General features: G+C 36.2%; 1 protein-coding gene across 2 annotated transcripts; it reads left to right on the top strand.

The window, feature by feature from the left end:
- The first annotated feature begins 1,308 nt into the window (after positions 1 to 1,308).
- stum (stum, mechanosensory transduction mediator homolog) lies at positions 1,309 to 22,455 on the top strand. Of its 2 annotated transcripts, XM_051876092.1 has the most exons (4): positions 1,309 to 1,611; positions 14,602 to 14,781; positions 15,903 to 15,911; positions 20,964 to 22,455. In XM_051876092.1, the coding sequence occupies exons 1-4, from the start codon at positions 1,443 to 1,445 to the stop codon at positions 20,996 to 20,998; spliced, it is 393 nt and encodes a 130-aa protein (XP_051732052.1). In that variant the 5' UTR covers positions 1,309 to 1,442; the 3' UTR covers positions 20,999 to 22,455. The 2 variants fall into 2 exon arrangements, with proteins under 2 accessions (XP_051732052.1, XP_051732053.1); XM_051876093.1 differs by lacking the exon at positions 15,903 to 15,911.
- Positions 22,456 to 23,729: the final 1,274 nt, after the last annotated feature.

Below are 23,729 nucleotides of genomic sequence, written 5' to 3' on the forward strand. Positions count from 1 at the left end.
ATTGGTCTCTTAAAGGGTTAATTCACCCAAAAATAAAAAATTCTGTCATTAATTACTCACCCTCATGTCATTCCAAACCCGTAAAATTTTTGTTCATCTTCAGAACACAAATAAAGATCTTTTTACTAAAATATGAGAGATTTCTGTCGCTCCATTGACAGTTCATGCAACTACCACTTTGACACTTCAAAAAGTTCATAAAGAGATCGTAAAACTAATCCATATGAATCGAGCGGTTTAGTCCGAATTTTCTGAAGAGACATGATCACTTTATACATCTTAATTTAGGCTTTCATTAACATATAAACATTCATCAGCTCACACATCAGTTGTGGTAAACGGAAGCTGAAGCATGTTTGTTCAACGTGTGAGAACCAATGAGGCTCTTCTTGTGTTTTATGCAGCACATTTGAGCTTCAGCAAGAATCAATAAGATTTGTTCTCGCGTGTCAAGCAGGTTCAGTTGAGCTTCTGTTTATGTTCACTGATCAATGTTTATATGTGAATAAAAGCCTAAATTCAATCTGTTCATCACATAAAGTGATCATGTCTCTTCAGAAAATCTGGATTCTCGAATTATATGGATTAGTTTTACTATCTCTTTATGAACTTTTTGAAGTGCCAAAGCAGTAGTTGTGTAGTTGTCAATGGAGAGTACAGACCTGGCTCAGATTTTATTAAAATAATGTCTTCATTTGTGTTTCAAAGATGAATGAAATTCTTACAGGTTTGGAATGACATGAGAATTACAGAATTTTCATTTTTGGGTGAACTAACCCTTTAAGCATTGCATAAATGTGAGATTTGATGACTAAGGATCCAAAAAAAAAAAAAAAAAGGTGACTATATACTGTATTTATAGTTAACTACTTATTTTTTCAAAAAATATGAAAATGTTCAAAAAGGCATGACAAATTAAAGTATATAGGCTAAAGGTATAGACTTGTGCTCTATTTTATTTAGTACTGTTGCGTCATTTTAAGGCTCTTTTCATTGTTTTGTTTTTTTTCATGGAAAATGGAAAGTTTTAAAACTTACCAACTAGGTTGAATAAATAATAATTGAATTTAAATTTTTGGGTGAACAAAACTGCTTTAAAATTGCTTATTAAATTCTGACAACAAAACTACAGCTTTTACCGCCTTTGAAGACAGAGCATAAACAAGTAGGGATATCTATAATATTAGAAACAATCGGGATAACCCATTAATAATCGGTCGTTTGGCTTCGTTAAAGTCACCACTGTGACTTTAAATCTATTGTGTAACGATCTTCTCATCTACTATGGCTGACTGACACAGTAGTAAGTGTGACGCCTACCGTTCACTGCGCGCACTCATTTCAAGAGAAAGCTTACGCTCGTTCTGGAGCTGCGCCTGTTACTGCCCAGTACACACCAAAACAAGGATTTCAATTTTTGTAATTAATTAAAAAATTGGGAAATGGACCAGAAAGACACAGAAATGAACGAAAAAGGAGTTTCTTCTTCTACCAGCGGAGTTGTTGTTCAAGTCAGGGAGAAGAAAGGAGCTTTACGCGCTGCCATCCCATATATGCCTTTCCCAGTAGCTGTCATCTGCTTGTTTCTCAACACATTTGTGCCCGGACTGGGTGAGTACGAGTGGACGATTCGCTCATTTCTCGCACAACCACCTGCTTGAAATAACACAGTGTGTATTCTGTATTTACACACGAAATAAACTATCCATTCCATCAACAAGTTCCTTCAATGTGCACTTTAAGTCATTTAAATTTGCTTTTCATCTTACATACATATACACCTAGATATAGCCTACTAAATAGGGTATATTGCATTGTTTATACTTCAAAACAATTGTAATTGGAATGTCTAAATACTTTGAGCAACGCTTATTTGTTTCTAATTCATCTATGTATTCCCTAATGTTTTTTTGTTTTGTTTTTCATTATGGTTTTGGTGAAAGTATATTTCACCAAATATTTTGTTTATGGGTCAGTGACGACACGTTTATTTTTATATTTTTGTTCGGATCTATTACTTCGCACTACAAAACATTAAAAATGCAGTTCACACAGACAATGCACAATGGATACACCTACAATGAACATGTTTTCAATTTCTGAATTAAAAGCTATTTTTTATCTTTTTATGGGGCATGAAGTCAAACGTGGGTGGTACAATGAAGAAAAAAGTCTCATCAAAAAGCTGAAATTCTCAAAAAGATCACCCTTGAGTAGGTTGGCTAACCTTGTGCTACTAATTCTTAGGAAAATAAATGGTGAACCAGTTTTGTTTGTATAAAAGTGGTATAAGCATCATGCAGAAAGCCATTTTGTTGACAAGAAAAACATAAACAGGAAATGATATCATGGTTAAAGTTGTAAAATGGTAAAAGCCAAAGAAAATGCTATAATATTTAGGCTTGTAATTCAAAATATTTGCAAAATAAGCTTGATGTGGAAATAATGATTAAGGTTTTACACTGTAGTCAAAGTGTGAGAGAAATATATTGTTACTTGTTGGCCATTTTATAGTCATTTTGTTTGGAAAATGGTAAACTTTTTTCAAAAATGCACAAAATCAATATGAATTAAAAGATTATATTTCTAACAGCCTGGCACATGTTTTTAAACTAGATTATTTAACGATATTTTCATTTTTCATCATCATAGACAATCTTAATTTCTCATTGAGCCATAAAGCACCAAAGTGCATTTGGAGGATCTGGACACTGATCAGATCAAGTTTCTCGCTGACATTTAGGTCAAAATTCAACGGGAGCTGTTTTTATTTCAGCTCATGTATAATTTTTAGTGTGCGGTAACAGATCCATCATGTGCATCTGCGAGCATACCAGAATAAATAATCAAGACGATCATAAATAATTGCATCCACTCCATTACCCTGATTGATAACTTGACCTTTTCTCCTTCCTAGCTGGTCCATTCATCCATCTCGATATTGTCATTTCCACCTTGATTCTCAGTCATGTTCGTTTGGTCTAAGTAATTGTTAATCTTTGGTATTTGGCCATGTGTATGATCTGCTTGCGACCATCTCCTTTTATCCTGTTTTCTTAATTGCCTACAGATTGTGCTGTGATGTGATGCCGTCTTCAAAGAGCAAATGGATTGTCTTATTTCTTTTGAAGGATTCTAGCAGCACCGCATTAGACACATTAAAATCATCAGCTGTTTTGTAGGATACTTTGCAAAGCATAAAAGCACACATAGCAGAAGAATATTGATCTCCTTTATGTCTAATAAGGCTGGGAAGCATGACCTCAGGGAGAAGGCACACAGTTTCTTTGAAATATGCTAGAAATAGTAACAAAATAATCATACTCTGCAGCAATATCTTTGGTAACTTTTCAATAAGATTTCATTTGTTAACATTAGTAAACACGAACTAACGCTCAACAATTTCTACACTGACCTACTCTAGCTCCACCTCTGTTGACCTAGTCTCACGTAGCCAGAAACTCAAACTGTCGGCAGAAGGTCTGGACTCTATCTCAGCTTTCATTGGCCAAGGACCGCCCAAGAGGACGTCTGACCAACATGTAAAGCAAAGTTTGTTTTGTTCCGCGTCATGTTTAGGGGCTTGAAAATGTAAAGTCAAAGTTCCTACAATAACAGACCTCAGTTGTAAACACAACGGCTTTCTTTTTCCATGAGGGGGTTTGGCATCACGATGGCTTTGTTTCCAGGAGAACCGTTGAAGAACGCAACACATAGGGTGAATTCAGGTTGATTGGGACACTTTTTCCAAGTCATCTAAATGGCAAAAAGTTTCGCAATCACTCTGAATTCACCCCACGTCTCCTGGAAGTTCTGTAGAATTCAACCAATCAGATGACACCTTTGAAACTCCTGAAGTTTTTCCCATTTTGTGAGCCTTAGATGCATTAGATGTTCAGCCAGCGGTCCGTGGGCATGATATCTGAGGCTGAGATTACTGTTGACCTAGTTTAGCTCCACCTCTGCGGACCTAATGGGTGGAGCTATGTTTAGCGATAGGGTTATGGGTAGGGTTAGGGTGTGGTTAGACCATCTAGCTCCACCCATTATATGGTTGTCAAGCTCCACTCGCTGGCTCTGCAGTGATCAGCCTCACTTTATAATAAATAAATACTACAATATTCTATAAATAAATAAGAAATGTTAAGTTTGATTTCATAGTGACTATAACTAATGCATTAACCAATGTTATAAATGAGACCTTATTGTAATGTGTTACCAAGTCTTTCAGTATGAAAGCATTATGCTGAAACTTTACCTTGAACGCTTCTAATGTGTGCCATATCTAGGTGAGCTGATACATTTTGGCTCCCTCGTCTTTTATGGATCATGCGGTGCATGAGATATCTCTCCTTTTTTACCCCACAGCCATGGATATTTACTCCTTTTTTGTGTGCTGGTGGGTGTAATGATACTACAGCACCAGGAATATGCTGTTCCTCAAAGGCATCTTACTTTTGGTTCTTGGACAGAGCAGAGCTTGGAATCCATCTCTGACAGTTGCAGTTAGATTGAAAATACAGTAATCAACCCTGTGACCGTATCACTCAGCCACTTGTGGCCCTCTGGTGTTTATGTCAATATTGGTTTCATCCATCAGGATACCCCCACTGGACTCGTGCCTCAAGTCATCTAATCTTGCAGTCCACTTTAGCATTTCCTCCTCAAGTTTCAGCCAGTCCCTCTGGAGTCTGGAGGACACGGAGTGCTTTTGGAGGACGCAACTCACGGGTCCGCATGCATTCAGCATGAATCAGTGCGTAACACTGCATAAATACTTACAGAACGAAGATGCATTCTACAGGCAGTAATGTGCCTGTCTCGTATCATCTCTGCACATGGGCATGGTTTCTCGAGCTCCTGTCTGCTGCACAGTTGCTCATACATAAACTAGAGCAGAATATTATGACAAGAGAGCCCATGTTTGGATAACGATAATACAAGGGAAAATGCCAAGAGCCAAATGGGGCTCTCTTGAGCACACAGTCTGCGCTCAGGTTGTCAGAGACCATTACCACTCTAGTTAGTGAGTCATGCCTGACAACCTGCTCTCCTCACCTTTAATTGCAGATACTTTGCAGGGCATGTGTTGGGTGCCAGATCTAATCAAATCATGCTAATTTGCATGTGCACCAATTGAGGGTCTTATTAGTAGATTTCATTTCAAATAAAATGACAAAGAGCTGGGTACCTGGGTGCTTGCTTATGCAGGGATGTTGCATGAAATGGATGTTTGACACTAATAAGCAGATTTTTAACTCTTTCCCCACCAGCGTTTACTAAAAAGGTTGCCAGCACCAGCATTTTTGATCACTCATAAAACTTTCATCTTATTCTAGCTTTATTCATTCTTTTTTATCAACACTTGAATGTGGGTAAGTTTAATTTAAAAAAAAAAAATTGAACAAAAAGCTGAGAAAATCACGTTTTTGTCAAAGACTTTGTCGGATTCGGAGTGATGATCAAAACATAGATAGAGTAGATTGAGTCCATCAGCAAAGCTTGCACCTCTTTGTGGGTTCAACATTTTAGGCAGTTAATTTATATGCTGTTGAATGTTTGATGATCATGTTAGCTTACTTGCACGTAAGCAACTTCTATCCGCTCCGTCTAGTTTACACAGATCTTCTTTGCTTGTTTTTGGATCTGGAGATGCTGTACTATTTCAGAAGATCCATAACAGCACCCACTATCATATAACAGTGAAAACATGAATTGCCAAAAACAAAAAGTCAATGGCGGGGAAGTGTTGTGTCTTAAATGATGGAAAATCTCTTCAATGGCGAAGAAAGAGTTGCTGTGAAAGCTGTGACTACACTAAGCTAAAAAACTTTGACTTGAGCATAATACAGAGAATTGAAAATGCCTTTTAAATTTCAATTCGGTTCCTGAATTTGAATTGAGGTAGCAAAAACAAGATGGATGCAGAATTGCAATTTTAATTTAAATGAAGTGAAATTAAAATAAATGTGAAATTCAAGATTTTTAACTAGAAATTAAAAGGTACACTATGTAACTTTTGGCCCCCTGGCGGTTAAAAAACAAAACTGCATGTATTTTGTAGAAGAACACTGTTTTGGTTGTGCTTTGGCTCTGCGTGACTGTGCGGATGAATATGGTTATCCTACTGCTCATAAAACATTCACTACTAGGCTTAAGTAGGATATAACCAGTTTAGATGGAAAGGATCTCAAGATGACTAGCTGAAGACGTTACTGTAGCTTTACCCATTAATAGACACGGTACTTGAAAATAAATTCCAGCACAGTGCTACAACAACCATAATGAAATGACACTTCACAATAGATAATGCTGTACAATGAACTCTTTTAGAGAGCTACATATGGCAATTTATCTGTTCAATATAATACCTTACTCACCTGTTGAGTAATAAAAACGCCATCTCTGCATCACTTTTACATTTCAAATCCCTCAGTTCTCGCCATCTCCGAAAAGCCAAGCCAATGTTGATTCTCGTTTTATTATAATCTCTGTCGTGTTCTCTTTGTTAGGTGTTTGTTTAAAACAGGTGATTCCCTGGAGGTTCGAGATTTAGCATGCTCCATGTTAACATTTGTCGCTCGTTGTGACAACAAGCCAATGCCACTCCCATACCATATACACGTCAAAGTAGCCGGAGCGAGTTTTCTCTATTTACGGATATGACGAGACACGCACAGGCGAGGTAAAACAAAATCACATTTTGGAAGAAGGATTGATGATGTATTAACTCGTTATTTAAATTGTTAATTTTGAACAAAAAAGTTACATAGTGGAACTTTAAATCTGGAGAGTTTGTAGATAAGATAATATAAGATTAGATGGCATGCTAGAAAAATAAATATCTTGTTTGAATTCAGGCTTTGTGTAGACCAAGAACATGGCCTTTTCAAAAATGTATTTGATTTAGATGTAATCAGATATGGATGGAATTTCATCTGAAGAAAGTTCTCAAGGTCTAACAGTGGAAAACTGATCTGAATCTAAATGGAATGTCATTTCACATGGGAAAAATGAAATTTTGCGGTAAACATGCTGATTTTAGGCATTTAATACATCCAAAGGAAGAATAATCAAGTATTAAAATATTCTAATAAGCTATCCAATTTAACACAAGTTCAGTAATAGAGAGAAATATAGTGAATATCATACAAAACCCTTTGTTAGAAACTGGCTGTAATCCTAAAGTTAGAGTAACGTTTAAAATGTGAGGGTTGAAAAGCACAGAAAAGACAAAGGTTGACCACTTCAGATGCATTTAGCTTAAAAATCAATGCTCAGAAGCACAGTTTTATGAAAATGCTAAAACTGAGCTAAATGTCCTGAATAATTTATTTTATAATGAAATGTTTTCTGCTTTAATTTTCTCATTTCCACAAGATATTTTAAGAGTACATCACAGTGACCAGAGATTTACAGTGATAACAGAACAGCATAAATCATTTTGGCCAGCTGGTTTAGGTGCAGACCAGCTTATGCTGGTTTAAACTATTTTTTCCGCAGGGCAATTTAAGAGATTTGTGTTGCTCATGCTGATGCTATCCCAACACTCTTTGAATTGAACCTATTGCTCTATCCCTGCTCTTCTAGTTTCCATGACAGCAGATGCTAGCAGAAGCTTCCCTGCCTGTCTCCGCTAAGATTGAAAGAGGTAGATAAGCCAGCACATGAATTCATTCCAAGGGGGTCCTTCAAAGTGCACTTAAACAGGGGGGAAAAATTAAGCCTGGTTATCATTTTAGATTACATTACTTCTTTTAGACCTTTAATAAAATGTTAAAAGCTTCTTGTCAGCATTTTTCAAAGCAAACAAAATTCTAGACATGCAGAGAACCTTGTGACTGTCAGGTAGAGGACTCTTGTGTTTGACCTTAACTCAACTCTCTTGTGGATTCAAGGTAAAAATAGACTGACTGCAGAGGTCAACAATATAGTGGTGCTGTAATTTATTGTTTTTATGTTACTCTTTTCATTATTTTAACAGCTTTGCAATGCAAATTTAAGTACTTTGACCTGTATATTTTTTTAACGGACGTACATAGAACTGTGGAAATAATTTACTGAAGTGTTTTATTTAACCACAGGTAACAAGTTTCTTGCTATACCAATGCGTACTGTTCAAAAAACATGAGGTCTGTAAGAAAAAAAAAAACGCTTCCCAGGTTTGTGTAAAATACGCATCAGACAGTCAGTGAACGGACTGTACAGTAGGTGGGCGGTGGACGTGACTTATACGGCTGAGACCCAACCAAAAAGAAAAAGTAAGAAAAACAAACAGGAAACCAGTGCACCAGTGTCTCTGAAAAGTGCATTGAGAGAAACCACAGAGGATCTCAGACCAAAATATGAGATTTTCTTTTTTTTTTCTGGAGCTTAGAGATTTTTTTATTTTTTCCGCACAGTTCAGTTACAACATTATACATGATTACTGGAATGAGGGCTCATTTGGTGTTTTTGTGACAATAGTTTGCTTTGAGAGCAGAAAAATGGCTTTCAGCGCAGCATTTTTGGCAGCAGATAGAGGAGCACTGAGCACTGTAACTTCCTAATTTTATACAGACGGCCTCTTCACTCAAAAAATGAGATGAATGGAATAACATCATCCAGAGACTGTTATTGCTCTGGTCTCATTTTTAATACAGCTGCACTGTGGCAATCAGCAGAGACACCCGATAACAAATTACACTGATGCTCTTGCTTCAGATTACATAAGATTTGCAGTATGATTAATGAACGAGTCTATATTACCAATAAACAGAGCTCCAAACTCTGTGGACTGAAAAATCATATTGTAATATTTGGCAATAAAGCACGCTCATCCCGAAGTTTAACTTTTGGGGTAATGAAAATGACTAGAGTTGTTCCCCTTATGGGTTTTTTCATATAGCAAAATGTTCTAGCACAATTTCTAATCACTTGATCTTCTTAAGGACCAGTCACTCCAAGTGAAATTGTCCCTTAAAATTCTGTATTAAAGTGATAGTTCACCCAAAAATGAAAATTATACCATGATTTACTCACCCTCAAGCCATCCTAGGTGTATATGACTATCTTCTTTCAGACGAACAAAATTGGAGTTATATTAAAAAATATCCTGGCTCTTCCAAGCTTTATAATGGTAGTGAATGGAGCTTGAGATTTTGACACCCAAAAAAGTGCATCCATCCATCATAAAAGTAATCCATATGGCTCCAGGGGGTTAATAAAGGCCTTCTGAAGCGAAGTGATGGGTTTTTGTAAGAAAAATATCCATATTTATAACTTTATAAACTATAATAACTGGATTCCGGTGACGGCCGTATGCAAGTTGAGTTCCGGTGGAAGAGTGACCTCTGACCCAACGTATGACGTAGGATGTAGGAGTGGCGTAAGCTTAGACTCCTCTCATGGTTCAAACATATAAGGCTGGGTAACAAACTCAAGCTCCTCCTCTCTTATATCGACTTATATCGTTTTAGACTTCTATTTCTTGACTGGTGTTTTGTTTTTCTCTCTTCTCTGCTCTTCCATGTTTGTCAGTATGTCATGTGTTGGGTCAGAGGTCACTCTTCCGCCGGAACTCGACTTGCGTTCGGCCATTCGGATGGATGTGCTTTTTTGGGCTTCAAAATCTCGAGCCGCATTCACTAACATTATAAAGCTCGAAAGAGCCAGGATATTTTTTAATACAACTCTGATTGTGTTCGTCTGAAAGAAGATATATACACCTATGATGGCTTGAGGGTGAGTAAATCATGGGATAATTTTCATTTTTGGGTGAACTATCCCTTTAAATGAGCAGTATTGGTGCTGTGAGCCTCATAAAAGACAGTGTTAACCCAAATGACTCTCTCTTTGGAAAGGATTGAACAGCCAGTAAATGACTGATGAGTAATCAGCTTCTCACAGAATGGCTGAAAACTGTGATGACTGCAGGCAGTCAGACTGACTTTGTCGCGTCTCCTCGCAAGCTGTCTTGGCTCTCATCCTTGAGCTGTTATAAATAGAGGCCGCAGAGCTGTTGTGGAATTTTCAATTTCCGGTACGGCCCGTGTGCATGTTTTCTAGGCCTACCTTGAGGCTAATCCTTCACCTCGCTTCCGAAATGCCTGTTATACATCAAGCTCCCGGGTTTTAGTTGCCACCTGTGGACCAAACACAGTGTGCAATGTTGTATTTTAGAGGGTCAGTAAACTTAGGGCTAATGAATGTTTAATTTTTTCCATATCTATCTGAAAAAAATATGACATTAGCTTATGCTAATTAGCCTCCAAAAATTTATTTGATAAAAAAATTTTAAATTATAAAACGGTTAGTTGCTGTCCTTGATTCTGATTTTTATTCACGATAAAACACGGCTATGACCGCTTCACCCAACGGTTCTGTTTATATCACTACACAACACCCTTATCAACCACTCATAGCAACGTAAACTGTATGTTCTCAATTGATATTTTTTATTGAAGCTTACTGTATTATGTAGAAGAGTATTGTAAGAAAGAAATCGAGTGAGCCACCAAATCCAGAGCAGAACTCCCACTGACAGGAATAAGCTGTTTTTGTAGGGAGCAACAAACACCTACAAGCCGGTGCTCCCAATCACGCCGCAATCAGCCAGTCACCTGCAGACAATACAGACACAACACACACACAAAACAAGGAACGGCCAACAGGGGCGTCACACCTGGATTCAGATTTAGCATTTTTCTTTCAGGTCAGTCCTATGTTCATAATAAAAAAATCTGTTTAAATGTCCGATGCATTATCTTGTCCTTTTAACAGTTAAAGGGTTTTCCGTGACTGACAGCGCTAGTCAAAGCATTTGTCAGTTGCGTATTGTTCCATGTTCACAACATTTCAGTTTCCGCTTTGCGTCGTGCTTAACAACGCTCTTCAGCCGTGACTTATTCACGATACAGCACAGCCTCTCTCGTACCTTATTGCTTACTTAGATATATTACATTTTTATTTTAAAATTGTATTACATTTATGTTAAATAAATTAATTACATTTATTAGATTAAATGTTTTCTATTTTAATATATTCTAAAATGTAATTTATTTCTGTGGTGGCAAAGCTGAATTTTCAGCATCATTACTCCAGTTTTCAGTGTCACATGATTCTTCAGAAATCATTCTAATATGCTGATTTGATGCTCAAGAAACAATTTTTATTATCAATATTGAAAACAGTTGCTGCTTAATATTTTTTTGGAAAATGTGATTATTTTATTGTAAGATTTTTGATAAATAAAAAAGTACAAATGCAGCTCTATTCTATGATTTTTTTTTTTTTTTAAATAAAAGTAATTTAAAATCACCCTGCCAAAGCATATACCATCGTTTAACATGCTTGGCGTTAATAGTAGGTCTTTCATGAAATGGTTATTCCTTATTGCTAAAAATCAGTTTCTATACTATAGATTTTGAATAGCAGGTGTACCTCTATGACCCTACTATTGTGCTTCCTTTACATTTGAAGAGGGGGAGAGCATGTTGAAATGTATCTTTTGTTAAACTGAAGGCCATTGAAGAAACTCAATCAATGTGTGCAGTCAACAAGTGATGAGTTCCTGAAAAATCCTTATTGAATGATGCATCCACAAGCCTCCATTCTGAAGAGACTCTAGGGTCAGCGATGGGGAGAGAAGATAAGTGATTTTCATTCCTTGTAGCTAAACCAAAGGTCACAATGACTATTTATACCAAAAGTGCTTACATAACAGAGATGTTTAAAACATCCTAGAGTGCTAAAAAAAAAAAAAATGACAACGCCACCTAAAAACCTTCAGAAGGAGTCCTCACACGCTCTCCTAGCAACATTGTCTCTTTCAGAAGAAAAGGAACTCAACGGGATAATTAACCTCCCACACTGGCAATGGGGCACATGTGAGGAAGGCTAGGGAAAATTATAGTAATTGTGAGCCTAATGTGCGGGGACTAGGACCCCTACTGTATCTTATCTTCTTGAATCCCTTCTTCATAGAGAAAACGAGTTTGAATGTGTGCATGTCTAAATTACATGTGTGGCATATGCAAGCAGACATTTGCCTGCCTAATGCAGTTTGACAAGCAGAAGCATTGTTGACAGCCTGATGCAAGATCACACAGCTGATCTGCAGTGCGAGTGTGCGTGTCTGATAATATGGTGGAGTGGGGGTCCTCATGTCATTCACTTTAATTAGGAAAAAAATCATGGTTCATGATCACGTATCATGGTTTTCACAAAAATATTAAGCAGCACAACTGTTTTCAACATTGATAATAATAAGAAATGCTTCTTGAGCACCAAATCAACATATTAGAATGATTTCTGAAGGATCATGTGACACTGAAGACTGGAGTAATGATGCTGAAAATTCACACACACACATATATATATATATATATATATGTATACACATAAAATATTAGAATATTAGTAGTAGTATTTTTAAACAAATTAAGAACAGAAATTTCTAATAATATATTAGTATATGTTTCACCAATGTCTGTTTTTAGAGGACTCTTAACAACTTTTTTCAGTGTCTTCTAATATAACAATATCTTTTACATGGCATTTATGGCTGGCTCAAAAAACCTTTCATGTACTGTACTTCCAGGGCTGCATACACCAGTCCAGCTATTGCCTTTGAGATGATTGAGAATGTTGGCTCATATCTCCTCCTTGAGTCAAAGGGATGGAGAGAGAAAGAGAGAATGTTATTTTCCATTTCCTACATTCGTTCTTTGGTGTCTACTGTAAGCTATCTGCTTTTTGGGACAGTAAGTGTTGTTTGTATAACGGCCGTGGGAATAAGAACATTGTAAAAGGTTTTTTTTTTCTTCTCCAACCTAAACTTGGAAAGCCCCTTCCAAAAGTTTAACTTAAGAGGTTCTGTCCCAGTCACTCTCTATAATAGCCAAACATTTCATAGCTCCAGACCATACTGTTGGCTAAAGGACAGGCTGTATCCGGGGTGAATAAAGTACATTTCTCACAATCAGTTTTGTGGGTTATGCTAATGTTCAACCACTGTCCTTCCATTAAAATCTATTATTGTGATAACACTAATGAGATGCTGAACTGCGCATGACAGCACAGTGCAGCCTTCTCGCTCAAACTCTATCAGTGTAAATCATGCTTATCGGCCTTACAAATATGGAAAGCTCTTCATAACCTAATTGCTCTGGATTGAAGTGGATAGAAGAAATCTATGACAAGAGATGTCTTGGCAAGTTACATGATGGTTAAAAGTGCTGTATGTAATTTTTTTTGACTGTACTAAAGCATAAAAATACCATAATATGTTTTCATTTAGGAAACATGCTACATTTCTGCGAAAAACAATGCTACAGCCAGTTATTCTACTTTGAAATGTGTTTTCCGTGTCTGCATTTGTTTTGGTCTGTGTGATTCCACCCGCTGCCAATTTACCAAATACTATTTTGACACCCCAAGTTGCTAGTTGCTGGAAAGCCATGGAAGCCATCAAACGAACTGGGTCAGAGATTGAGATTGCAGATTCTAGCCAACCTAAAAGCCTTGACGACGTCCATCTAAAAAGCTCTGTGACCAGAGGCATATTAAATCACGGATAAATCAAAAAGTGTAAGGCTAGTCAGCTTCCATTGTCAACTGCGTTCGTTCCTGTTGCGTGTCCTCAATCTGGCAACCCGCATGAGCGTCAAGTCTGAGGAGGAGGGGATGGGGGAAACAACTCTTTCCAATATTTTGAATTTGGACTGCAGTACCAATTTCAACCGCTAGCTGTCAATATTGCATACTGCACCTTTAATCCAAAGTTTCCTACAGTTCCCAAGTGAGACTCCTCTTCAGAATGGTCCTGCAGATCAATGGAAAGACCCTATTAGAGCAGCATGTTAAAAAGACACATACACAAAGTTTGAATTTGAAGCAATGTACTTATGAAAAATAAACTTGTTATATCTTACTTGTGTTTCATTATTATTGTCTTGCTCCATCCAGCTATGTAACCATTCAATCAATTAAAATCAAGTACTATTCTACACTTTTTCTTGTTAAATTTCCTGTTTTACTTGTAAATACTTCAGATTATGGAAGTAAATAAGGTTGCGAATGCCTGTTTATGTTAAAAATGAAAATTCTGTCATTATTTACTCACTGTCAATATTTTTTTTTTGTAAAAAATATAAATTTAATATTCAGTTTACTCAATTTACTCACAACAACAGTTAAAAACAAAAAGACCAAAAAGAAGTAGTCCATATGATTTGTGTGCTATATTGCAAATAATCAGAAGTGTGAATACAGACCAAAATATAAGTTGTTATTCAACGATAATCTTTTAACCACTGAACAAACATTCATTTCAACCCAGACCACAGATGTACGAAACCTACAGGCATGTCTGACAGTGACTGCTATTAAAATCACCATGTTAATTTATATTCAAGCTCCGTTGTTAATATTTCATGCCATAATTATGTCTCCGTACATAATGTACGATATAATTCACAGCATGATGAATGATATCATTACAGTGTGCGGTTTTAGGCTGATATTAAGACTGAGATCATACTGCTGGCGTTAACCATTTTAACCACAGAAGAGGTTCATATCATCCTATGTTGACAGCATCTCACTGTATTTTTGTGACAGGTACATTCATCTCAGCCTTCACAGTTCTGTGCGGAGCGAGGACAGACCTGCCTGACAGACACATGTGCTGCGTGTTCTGGCTGAACATCGCTGCCGCCTTCATTCAGATCGTCACTGCCATTGTCATGGTGGGCTGGATCATGAGCATATTTTGGGGAATGGACATGGTCATTCTCGCAAGTGAGTATGCTTCAGTAATACCAGAAGCAGGGTTATTTTTTTCTTGATTTATTTAATACTTTAGGTTGTTTTTAAAAGAATTGTTCCTCCCAAATTTACAATTATTTATTCACTTTACTTTTGTTCCAACTGTTCCCCTATTTTATTTTTTATGTGGAACACAAGAGTATTGACCACTTTGATACTTTTTATGGTATTTATTTGGTTTATGTATTTATTTATTTTGGTCGGATTTGTGTTCTAGTAAATAATGTCTAAAAAATATATTTTCTAAAATTATATATTCATTTTAATCACACTATATGTACTTTAGGAAGTCGATGGTCATTTTGATGATCTCCAACGAAACTAGAACATACATTTAAAGGAATAATTCACCCAAAAATAAAAAATTCTGTCATCATTTACGCACCCTCATGTCGTTCCAAACCCAGTATGACTTTCTTTCTTCTGTCGAACACAAAAGAAGATATTTTTTTTAAAAAGGTCTCTCTTTTTTGTCCATACATTTAAAGTCAATGCCATCAAGTGTTGTCTTGAACTTTCATTAAATGGACAAAAACAGTTCCTTCAAAATATCTTCTTTTGTGTTCTGCAGAACAAAGAAAGTAATACAGGTTTGGAACGACATGAGGGTGAGTAAATGCTGACGGATTTTTAACATGCGTAGTAAGTGTAAGAAAAGATGACAGGATTTCAGCAGTCATCCTGCTGTGGGCCATACAGTCAACTCCGTTCATGTTCAACCTCACGTTTTTCGCTCCTTATAATACCATCCCCGCCTTCCAGGGCAGTAGAAGGTGCCAGAATCCTTTGAACAATGACTATTAGAGCGGTCTGTTGGTAGGAGTGGATTGAAAGCTCTGCAGTAATTGTTCTGTGTAGGCGGACGAAGCGACTCGCAGAACTTTGTTTCTCACATGTCACGTTTTTCCTGTGGAACAATTTTACTGTTATTGAACATTTAAACACAGGTTTGATTTTATTGTGCCTTTGTTGAATATGATCCAGGATTTCTTTTGACTTGCTTTTGTTCTGCTTTTATCTTTTTATGGATTTATTTAAAATTTCTAATCTGTTATTTATTTATTTTACTACTTCACAACCTTTTGGATTGAAAGTCTCTGAAGGTAGGTGAACCTAATATTTGTCTTGTCACAACTCATATACTCAGACCTGTCTCAGATAGAACACCTTGAATATTATAAAACATAGTCTGCACGCAATGGCCACATACATACTGCAGCTACACATGCAAAAAAAATAAGTGTTTTGTTGTAAAGGCAGTGTTTCTTTGTTGCGACCTTTGTAACCTCAAGATTGTCCAGGAGAGTATAAGGCTACAAGAGCAGGCAACAAATGCTTAAGCATGTGAGATGCAGCTCAAAAAAAAAGTTTTTAGAACTGTACGATTAATCATTTAAGTATCGTTTGTGTAAAATAAATATCCATATTTAAACAAGTCATGAAGTCAAATATCGAGCTTCTGCCAGACCGCCTTCCGTATTCAACGTATGCAGAAAGTGTAAACCTCTTGCAGTTCACAAAGCTTACGCTACGTCATGCGCCTTACGGAAACTTACGGAAAAAGTGTAATTGACACGACGCCAGTTTACACTTTCTTCGTAACTTGTATACAGAAGGTGGTCTGGTGGAAGCTCGATATTTGACTTCATAACTTGTTAAATATGGATATTTATTTTACACAAACGCATCGTTTCGCTTCAGAAGGCCTTTATTAACAATCCGGAGCCATGTGGAACACATATTTATGATGGATGGATGTGGATGGAAGCACTTTGTTCAGCTCATACTCATTGAACCCTATGACTGCCATTATAAAGCTCGGATGCGTCAGGATATTTATTAATATTTTTCCGATTGTCTTCGTCAGAAACAAGAAAGTCATACACACCTAGGATGGCTTGAGGGTGAGTAAAGGTTGGGCTAATTTTCATTTCAAAGTGAACTAATCCTTTAATTCAAATGATCACAGAAGCACTAGTATAAAAGTTTATAGTTCAGAAATAAACACTGATGTCTATGGTAGCGATCAAAATAGAGTAAATCACATTTTTAAAAGTAACGTGGCATCTCAAATAAAGATTGTATCAATTACATCATTACACCAGTAGGTGGCGACAAGTGACTGTTAAAATGTATTTGTCATTAAATCATTCATTCAAGAGATTCGTTCAAAAACACTGATTCATCTAGTAATGAAACAAGTGAAGTGTTCAGGTGTGTTTGACTTCATGGAGCGCTGCGCAGACCAATCAGCATCTGACTTGAAGCAGTGCATGCCGGTTAGAAATTCTGTCCGACTTTACGTATTGCATCAAAGTACTGTAAGAGTGATTGCATCAAAGTACTGATGACAACACTGTTTTTTCACTATTGGCAACAATGAGTTCAGTTCAGTTCGGCTAATGCAAGACTCCAAGCGGCAAATTTCGCTGATCGGTCTGCGCAGTGCCGCATGAAGTTGAATCATTAATTTAAGAGATTTGTTCAGAAATGCTGATTCATCCTGAAACAAGTGAAGTCTTTATGAGTGAGTCATTGAATCATTAATTCAAACCAATAAAAAAAAAAAAAAATCATTCAAATGAATTAGATATTTTTAAATAGACTGAAGCAATTAAATTTTGTCCAAACCTCTAGTAAATTACTTGTTATTTTGTATGTTATATATGCAGAGACATGATATGCCAAATCTCTCTATGGTTATCACTATGTCAGTTATTCCAATTTTTTAACGGAATGGTAATTTAGAGGATTCACTCTTGCATTTAAATGCGAATGTCAAAACACTGCAGTGTGTATGTGAGCATTATGAAATAGTACACTAATGAAAACCATTATAAAAGCAATAAAAAAAAAAAAACCATGGCAATATTCTAAACACCAAAACATAATAATATATTTGATACAGGTCTGCTGTCCTCACAGTTTGGTCACTCATTTCAGCCCATTATCACTACACATGCTGCAAGCTCGGCTTCTCCCATTCTGTTTATTCTGATCCATCTCGGATAATGTGCCTCCCACTACCTGCCATCTGCCAGTCTCCTCTCAGTCTGTTTGATCCACTTTTTGTCCATTAAATGCCAGTAGAACCATAGCGCTCATTAGAAAAGAAGCTTTGCAAAAGTGAGACTTCATACAGCGACTGCTACGAGGCAGCACTATAACTCATTCAGTCGCACGCTGAGGCCTTTGACAAGATCTTTCAGCAGCCTTGCCTTTGTGGCACAGCAGACTCGGAAGACAGTTTAAAGTAATTGTTCACCTCAAACATCAAAATCCTGTCATTTATTTCCAAACCTGCATGATTTTCTTTCTTTCATGAAACACAAAAGGTGAATTTTTGAACAATATTGTGGTGAAAGGATAAGGAATGGGGCAAATATAATAAAACTGAATGAGAAATAGGGCTGTCAAGCTTCAAAAAGGATGCAGAAGCACCATAAAAATATATTAAAAGTAGTCCATATGACTAGTATACCATATTTTATATAATCTGAACTCATACAGTATTGTTTCATTGAGTCAGTGAGAACCAGATCAGTCTTTTTTGTGAACGAATCATTCAGACTAGTTTTGTGGAATGGATCGACTGAATAATTGAAGAGTTCTGAATGAAAAGAGGACCACTTTCATGATACTTTTATGGTGATTTTTGGTCATTTGTCAGCTTGACAGCCCCAATCCTCATTCATCTTCATTACAATGAAAAAAGTGGGCAGGATATTCTTTAAGAAAGAAAGGCATACAGGTTTAGAATGCCATGAATATTAACAAATAATTACAGTTGTTCGTTTTTTTGTGTGTGTACTATCCCTTTAACTAATACATTTGCCTTAAGGTTTGCATCACAGATTACTAAATGGCTTGCATGCAAAAAAAAATTGGCTTGTTATTTGAAGCTTGGGTCTTGATCTTTTGAAAGCTTTAATGCATTGAGTCATCTGCGTTTAAACCTGTTATAATGCAATGCTTTAAGAAGGTCATGAGTCATTAATCTATTCCCATTCTAAATCTCATTATAAATACTTAAGGATAAAGCCAAAACCTGTGATATGTAAATGCACAGATAAGACTACTGCTTGAGCTGAACTGCTGTAAAATGCAAACCCCAGTGAGGCACTTTAGAGGAGATATGTAAGAAAACTGAACTGAGTCACCCCTCCAGATCTCTCCGATTGATGTGTCAAGTGCCACTCGTATCAGGTGGTAGCATTGAGGATTGTTGGCGAGGAGCTGTTTTTTAATTTTGAGGAATGCTGAGGATGGTTTCAAACCTTTTGTAGGCTTTCTGTAAGAAATAAAACTGTTGTTTGGTCATTCAGTTTAAATATCTACCTCATTTGACATCACAAAATGGATTCAATGTAATAAAATAATTATTCAAATAAATAACAGGTGTATTATTACAGGTGTTACCAGGTGTTTAGTATTATTTATATACTACTATAGTACTTATAAATATTTTAATTAGCTTTTATTTTTATACTTTTAGTAATTTTGTTGTGCTTTAATTGTTTTTTTTTTTTTTTACTTAGCTTTATTTTTTTGTTTTAATTGGAATAATTTTAGCACTTCAATGTTTCAGTTAGTAGCCAAGGCATTTACAATTTTGCCTTCTTTGTTTTTATGTTTAAGTTTTTCATCTAATATTTATCTTTATTTCAGCTTTATGTCAATTAACAAATTTTTTTCAGTTAACAATATCAACATTGGTAAATAATTATGCTAAAATAATAGCTCGCACAAAAATATAATGAGGAACAAACCAAAATTTCAGTTATTAGTCACTGAAAATCAGTGAGTTTGGAGTGACATGAGGCTGAGTAAAACATGGCTTTATGGATATATTTCATATTTGACTTTATGGATCAGGCTTTCAGGAAATTAGAACCTACAACCTTCCAGTTACAAGACCAGATATTTAACCATTAGGCTACACAATCCACAGTTATTCATTAACTATTCAGTTCTCCCATATATTCTACTATTCAAAAGTTTGGGGTCAGTACAAATCTTTTTTTTTTTTTTTTTGAAGAGAAATCAATACATTTATTCAGCAAGAACACATTAAATTGATCAAAAGTGATGGTAAAGATATGTATACTGTTTTAAAAGATTTATATATTAAATAAATGCTGTTCTTTTTAACTTTCTATTCATCAAATAATCCTGAAAAAAATGCATCACTGTTTCCACAAAAATATTAAGTAGCACAACTGTTTTCAACATTGATAATAAGAAATGCTTCTTGAGCACCAAATCAGCATATTAGAATGATTTCTGAAGGATCATGTGACACGGAAGACTTCTAAAAATTCAGCTTTTCATAACATTAATAAATTACATTTTTTATATATATATATATATATTAAAATATTAAAGTTATTTTAAATTGTAATACTTCACAATATTACTGTATTTTTGATCAAATAAATGCAGCTAAGACACACCAAGAGCAACGTCAGGCCGTCATTGAGCATCAGCCAGCCTAGTTTTTGCGGTGCGCACCATCGGCACTACACAGCAAAATCCCCAGAGTTAAATCAACTCTGATCAGATTACATATGGTCCCTCTCTATATAGTGTTAAAGTAACACTGAAGCAGAGTTAAAGTTAATGAGATAATTAAGTGATTAATTAAGTTATGATTGAGCATTAGTGATGAACACCTGCTGTTAACAAGCAGAATCACTGAAGAGAAACACAATAACTACAAATGACTTCTAGCCACAGCCTTAAATGAAATCAACTGAAGATAAAAGACATTAAATATCTCAAGGTCTGAATAAACAACTCCACAAAAAGTACATTATCTCATTAACTTTAACTCTGCTTCAGTGTTATTTTAACTCTATGTAGAGAGGGACCATATGTTCTCTGAGCAGAGTTGATTTAACTCTGGGGATTTTGCTGTGTAGTCAGACCCCATTGGAGGCTTTATGGCCAAATGAGCATGTTGTATCTGCATCTGTTGGCGCCATTGGTCGCTAGTTCTTTTACGTTGGCTTGGTGTGTCATGGCCATAAGGAAATTTAAAAACAAAACAAAACAAAAAAAAACATAAAAAATCTTACCGACCCCATACTTTTGAATTGTAGTGCATACGTACAGTACCAGCTGTCTTGTGATTTCTGATATTCTTTTACTTACAGGCTACAGGGAGCAGGCCGCCCCTCAGCAGCTCTGATTGCTGTCCTCCAAACCTAATCTTGAATGTGCACCTTTCTCCTGTGCTGTCTGGCCAACATGTATGGGAGCTTTGAGGCGGCCCCCACGAGGCCTGGGAGATCCAGGGGTTGATCACATGTAGATTTTCAGCCCAACTCCCTGCTACTTCCTGTCCTGTCAGGTACTGCATTAAGGGGACCTGACTGTTGAAGGACAGCAGAAAGCATGAACATTCTGTGAATATCTCTAAAAATTGTGCAAACGTGCAAAACGTCTATGTGCCGAACACGTCCTATTCCTGTCAGGGAAAACCGATCTTAAGCGTACTTAACCCTGTAGTCGTAATGTATGTGTTAAATTGACCAATATACACTATGAACATTTTCAGTTTGTAAAAAAAAAATCTATTTGTTAAAGAGCTTTGAGGTGTCCAATGAAGCAGCTGAAGGAATCTTAAAGGAACAGTTCACCCAAAATTACTCACCCTCATGTTTGTTCGTGCAAAATAAAAATAAAATACATTTTGGGTGAACTATCCCTTTAAAATTATGCTTCTCACAGAGCACTATGAATACATAACTACACTGAATATTTTTATGTCATGTGCATTACAGTGTCTACAGTATTTCTTTATAGTGTGCTGTGTTTTTATTACTTAAATTAAGCCTTATAACGCAGGAAGTGTGTATTTATCAATTTGTTTTATAAAATATAACTTGTATTCTACACGAATACATCACCTGTTATTGTTAATCTCTATTAGTCCTAATACCTGGAGACCACCAGCCAGAAATGTAACCTTTTTCTCCAGTAATTATCTGTTGTTAAGTAAAACAGCCAAGTATTGGTGAATCACTGTATGCCAGTTTCCATAGTGACTGGCCACTTTAATCAACCCATGCGTAGGGTATGAAATAACGTAATTAAGTGTGAGTTATTTTTATGTGACCGACATAGGAGAAAGGCATGGCGCAAATTGAAATAGGCAAAACATTATGATTTAAGACTGACATTCAAAATTAACCACCAATTTCAAATGGCTGCAGCAACTGAGCAAGGAGAATTTGTGCTTTGCTGAGTGTGCGATACATTCGGAAAATTCAAGCCCTAAATATTAATTATTCTGAACTGGTTCATTGTGTTACTCACACTGAAGAGTCTCACATTTTATTGAGTCTCTTTTTTTGGATATTATAAATATATATAAGCTGGTCTCTGGTGTGAATGTGTGTTGTGAATGTATTTGAGGGTTTGTTGTAAATATGGACAGAAAGTGTATTAGTTCTGTAAAGTTGTGTGCTGTTGTGTTTAGTGCGGCCTTTTTAAATACAAACATTATATTCCAATGCTAAGTCCAAAGGCCTAAATATATTACAGCCAAACATATGTTACTCAGCAGACTTACAAAATGACATTATCACATCTCTAGATATGTCAGAGGTACCATATCTAATAAATTCTGCCTTTAAAAAGTGACATTTTGGTGTCTTGTTTCATTTTCTAATTACAAACTACTAAGAAATGCATCCAAAAGTAACTAATCTGGTGGCATGATCAAAACTTGAAGCAATGTTTCTTTTTCTGCAATGGTGCTACTCAAAATCCTGCTAATTTGAGCTCAGTTAGGTGTGTGGATATTTAATCTATTTAATGTGAGGTTTTTTATATCATAGCCATGATGTTTTTAACTACTTCTGGCCTGCCAGCATGAGAAACAGAAAGCCCATAAAAAAACATTAATGAAATTAGCCAGGCTATCATCTAATGATAACAGGAACTGAAGATGTCCCTTGGTCACAACGGCTCACAAATCAGTATAGAGACATGACTTAAAGGCATTTATCCAACTTACTGAAATTAACAGAATTAAAAGGAGATGAGAGATTTCCTCTCTTGGGGAAAGATGAGGATGTTTCACAAACAAATATGTACTTTGGTACCAAATAGATACTTAAACAGAAAAAAACAATTATATTAGTCTTTCTACTGTATTAGTGACAGACAGAAAGACACAAAGTTATCAAGCAATTCTTCTCGCAGAATCATTTTATTTAGCAAAAAAATCTCACCATTCGCTGATGCATCCAGGTCGCACTTAATTCATTATATGTCTGGTTTAAAACGCAACTGCTCTCATGGTTTGCCGCAGGACAGCAAATGCGAGTAAATTTTCTGTCATCTTTGAAGGACTGTAATATGAAGAGTAGGCAAAGTAACATTTTAGCAACTGTGTGAAAGTGAATAGCACATAACAAGTACAAACTGATAGATATTCATGTTTATACCAGTAGCTATTGTGCCACACAATACTGGTATAAACATGAATATCTATTGGTTCAATATGCATCACATGGCTAAACAAGCGATAAGTTTTCACAGTCCACACTACAACGCGAAAATTTATCCATTTTGGAGAGCGTTTTCAAAAAGCTTCATTTTCGTTAAAGCTGCAGTCCGTAAGTTTTGCCTCTTTGTCGCCATCTCTGTTTGAAACCTGCAATTGCAGTTATTTGCGGAATTATCATCTTTACATGGGTTGTGCATCGGCATGGCTCCTCAGCGCGGATGAATCTAATGTTTGCTGTCAGTCACCACACCGGTGTGGATACTGTACTTTGGAATTACAGATTCTACGTCTTGGAAGTATCACCAAAATAAGAATTTTCACCGGAAAATGTCATCTGAAGGAGTAAGTAACATGTCTGCCACTTTTGTTCTGACTTTTCTGACTTAACATTTATTTCAATTTC

This window comes from Ctenopharyngodon idella, chromosome 20, assembly GCF_019924925.1.
Source record: "Ctenopharyngodon idella isolate HZGC_01 chromosome 20, HZGC01, whole genome shotgun sequence".
Taxonomy (NCBI): Eukaryota; Metazoa; Chordata; class Actinopteri; order Cypriniformes; family Xenocyprididae; genus Ctenopharyngodon; species Ctenopharyngodon idella.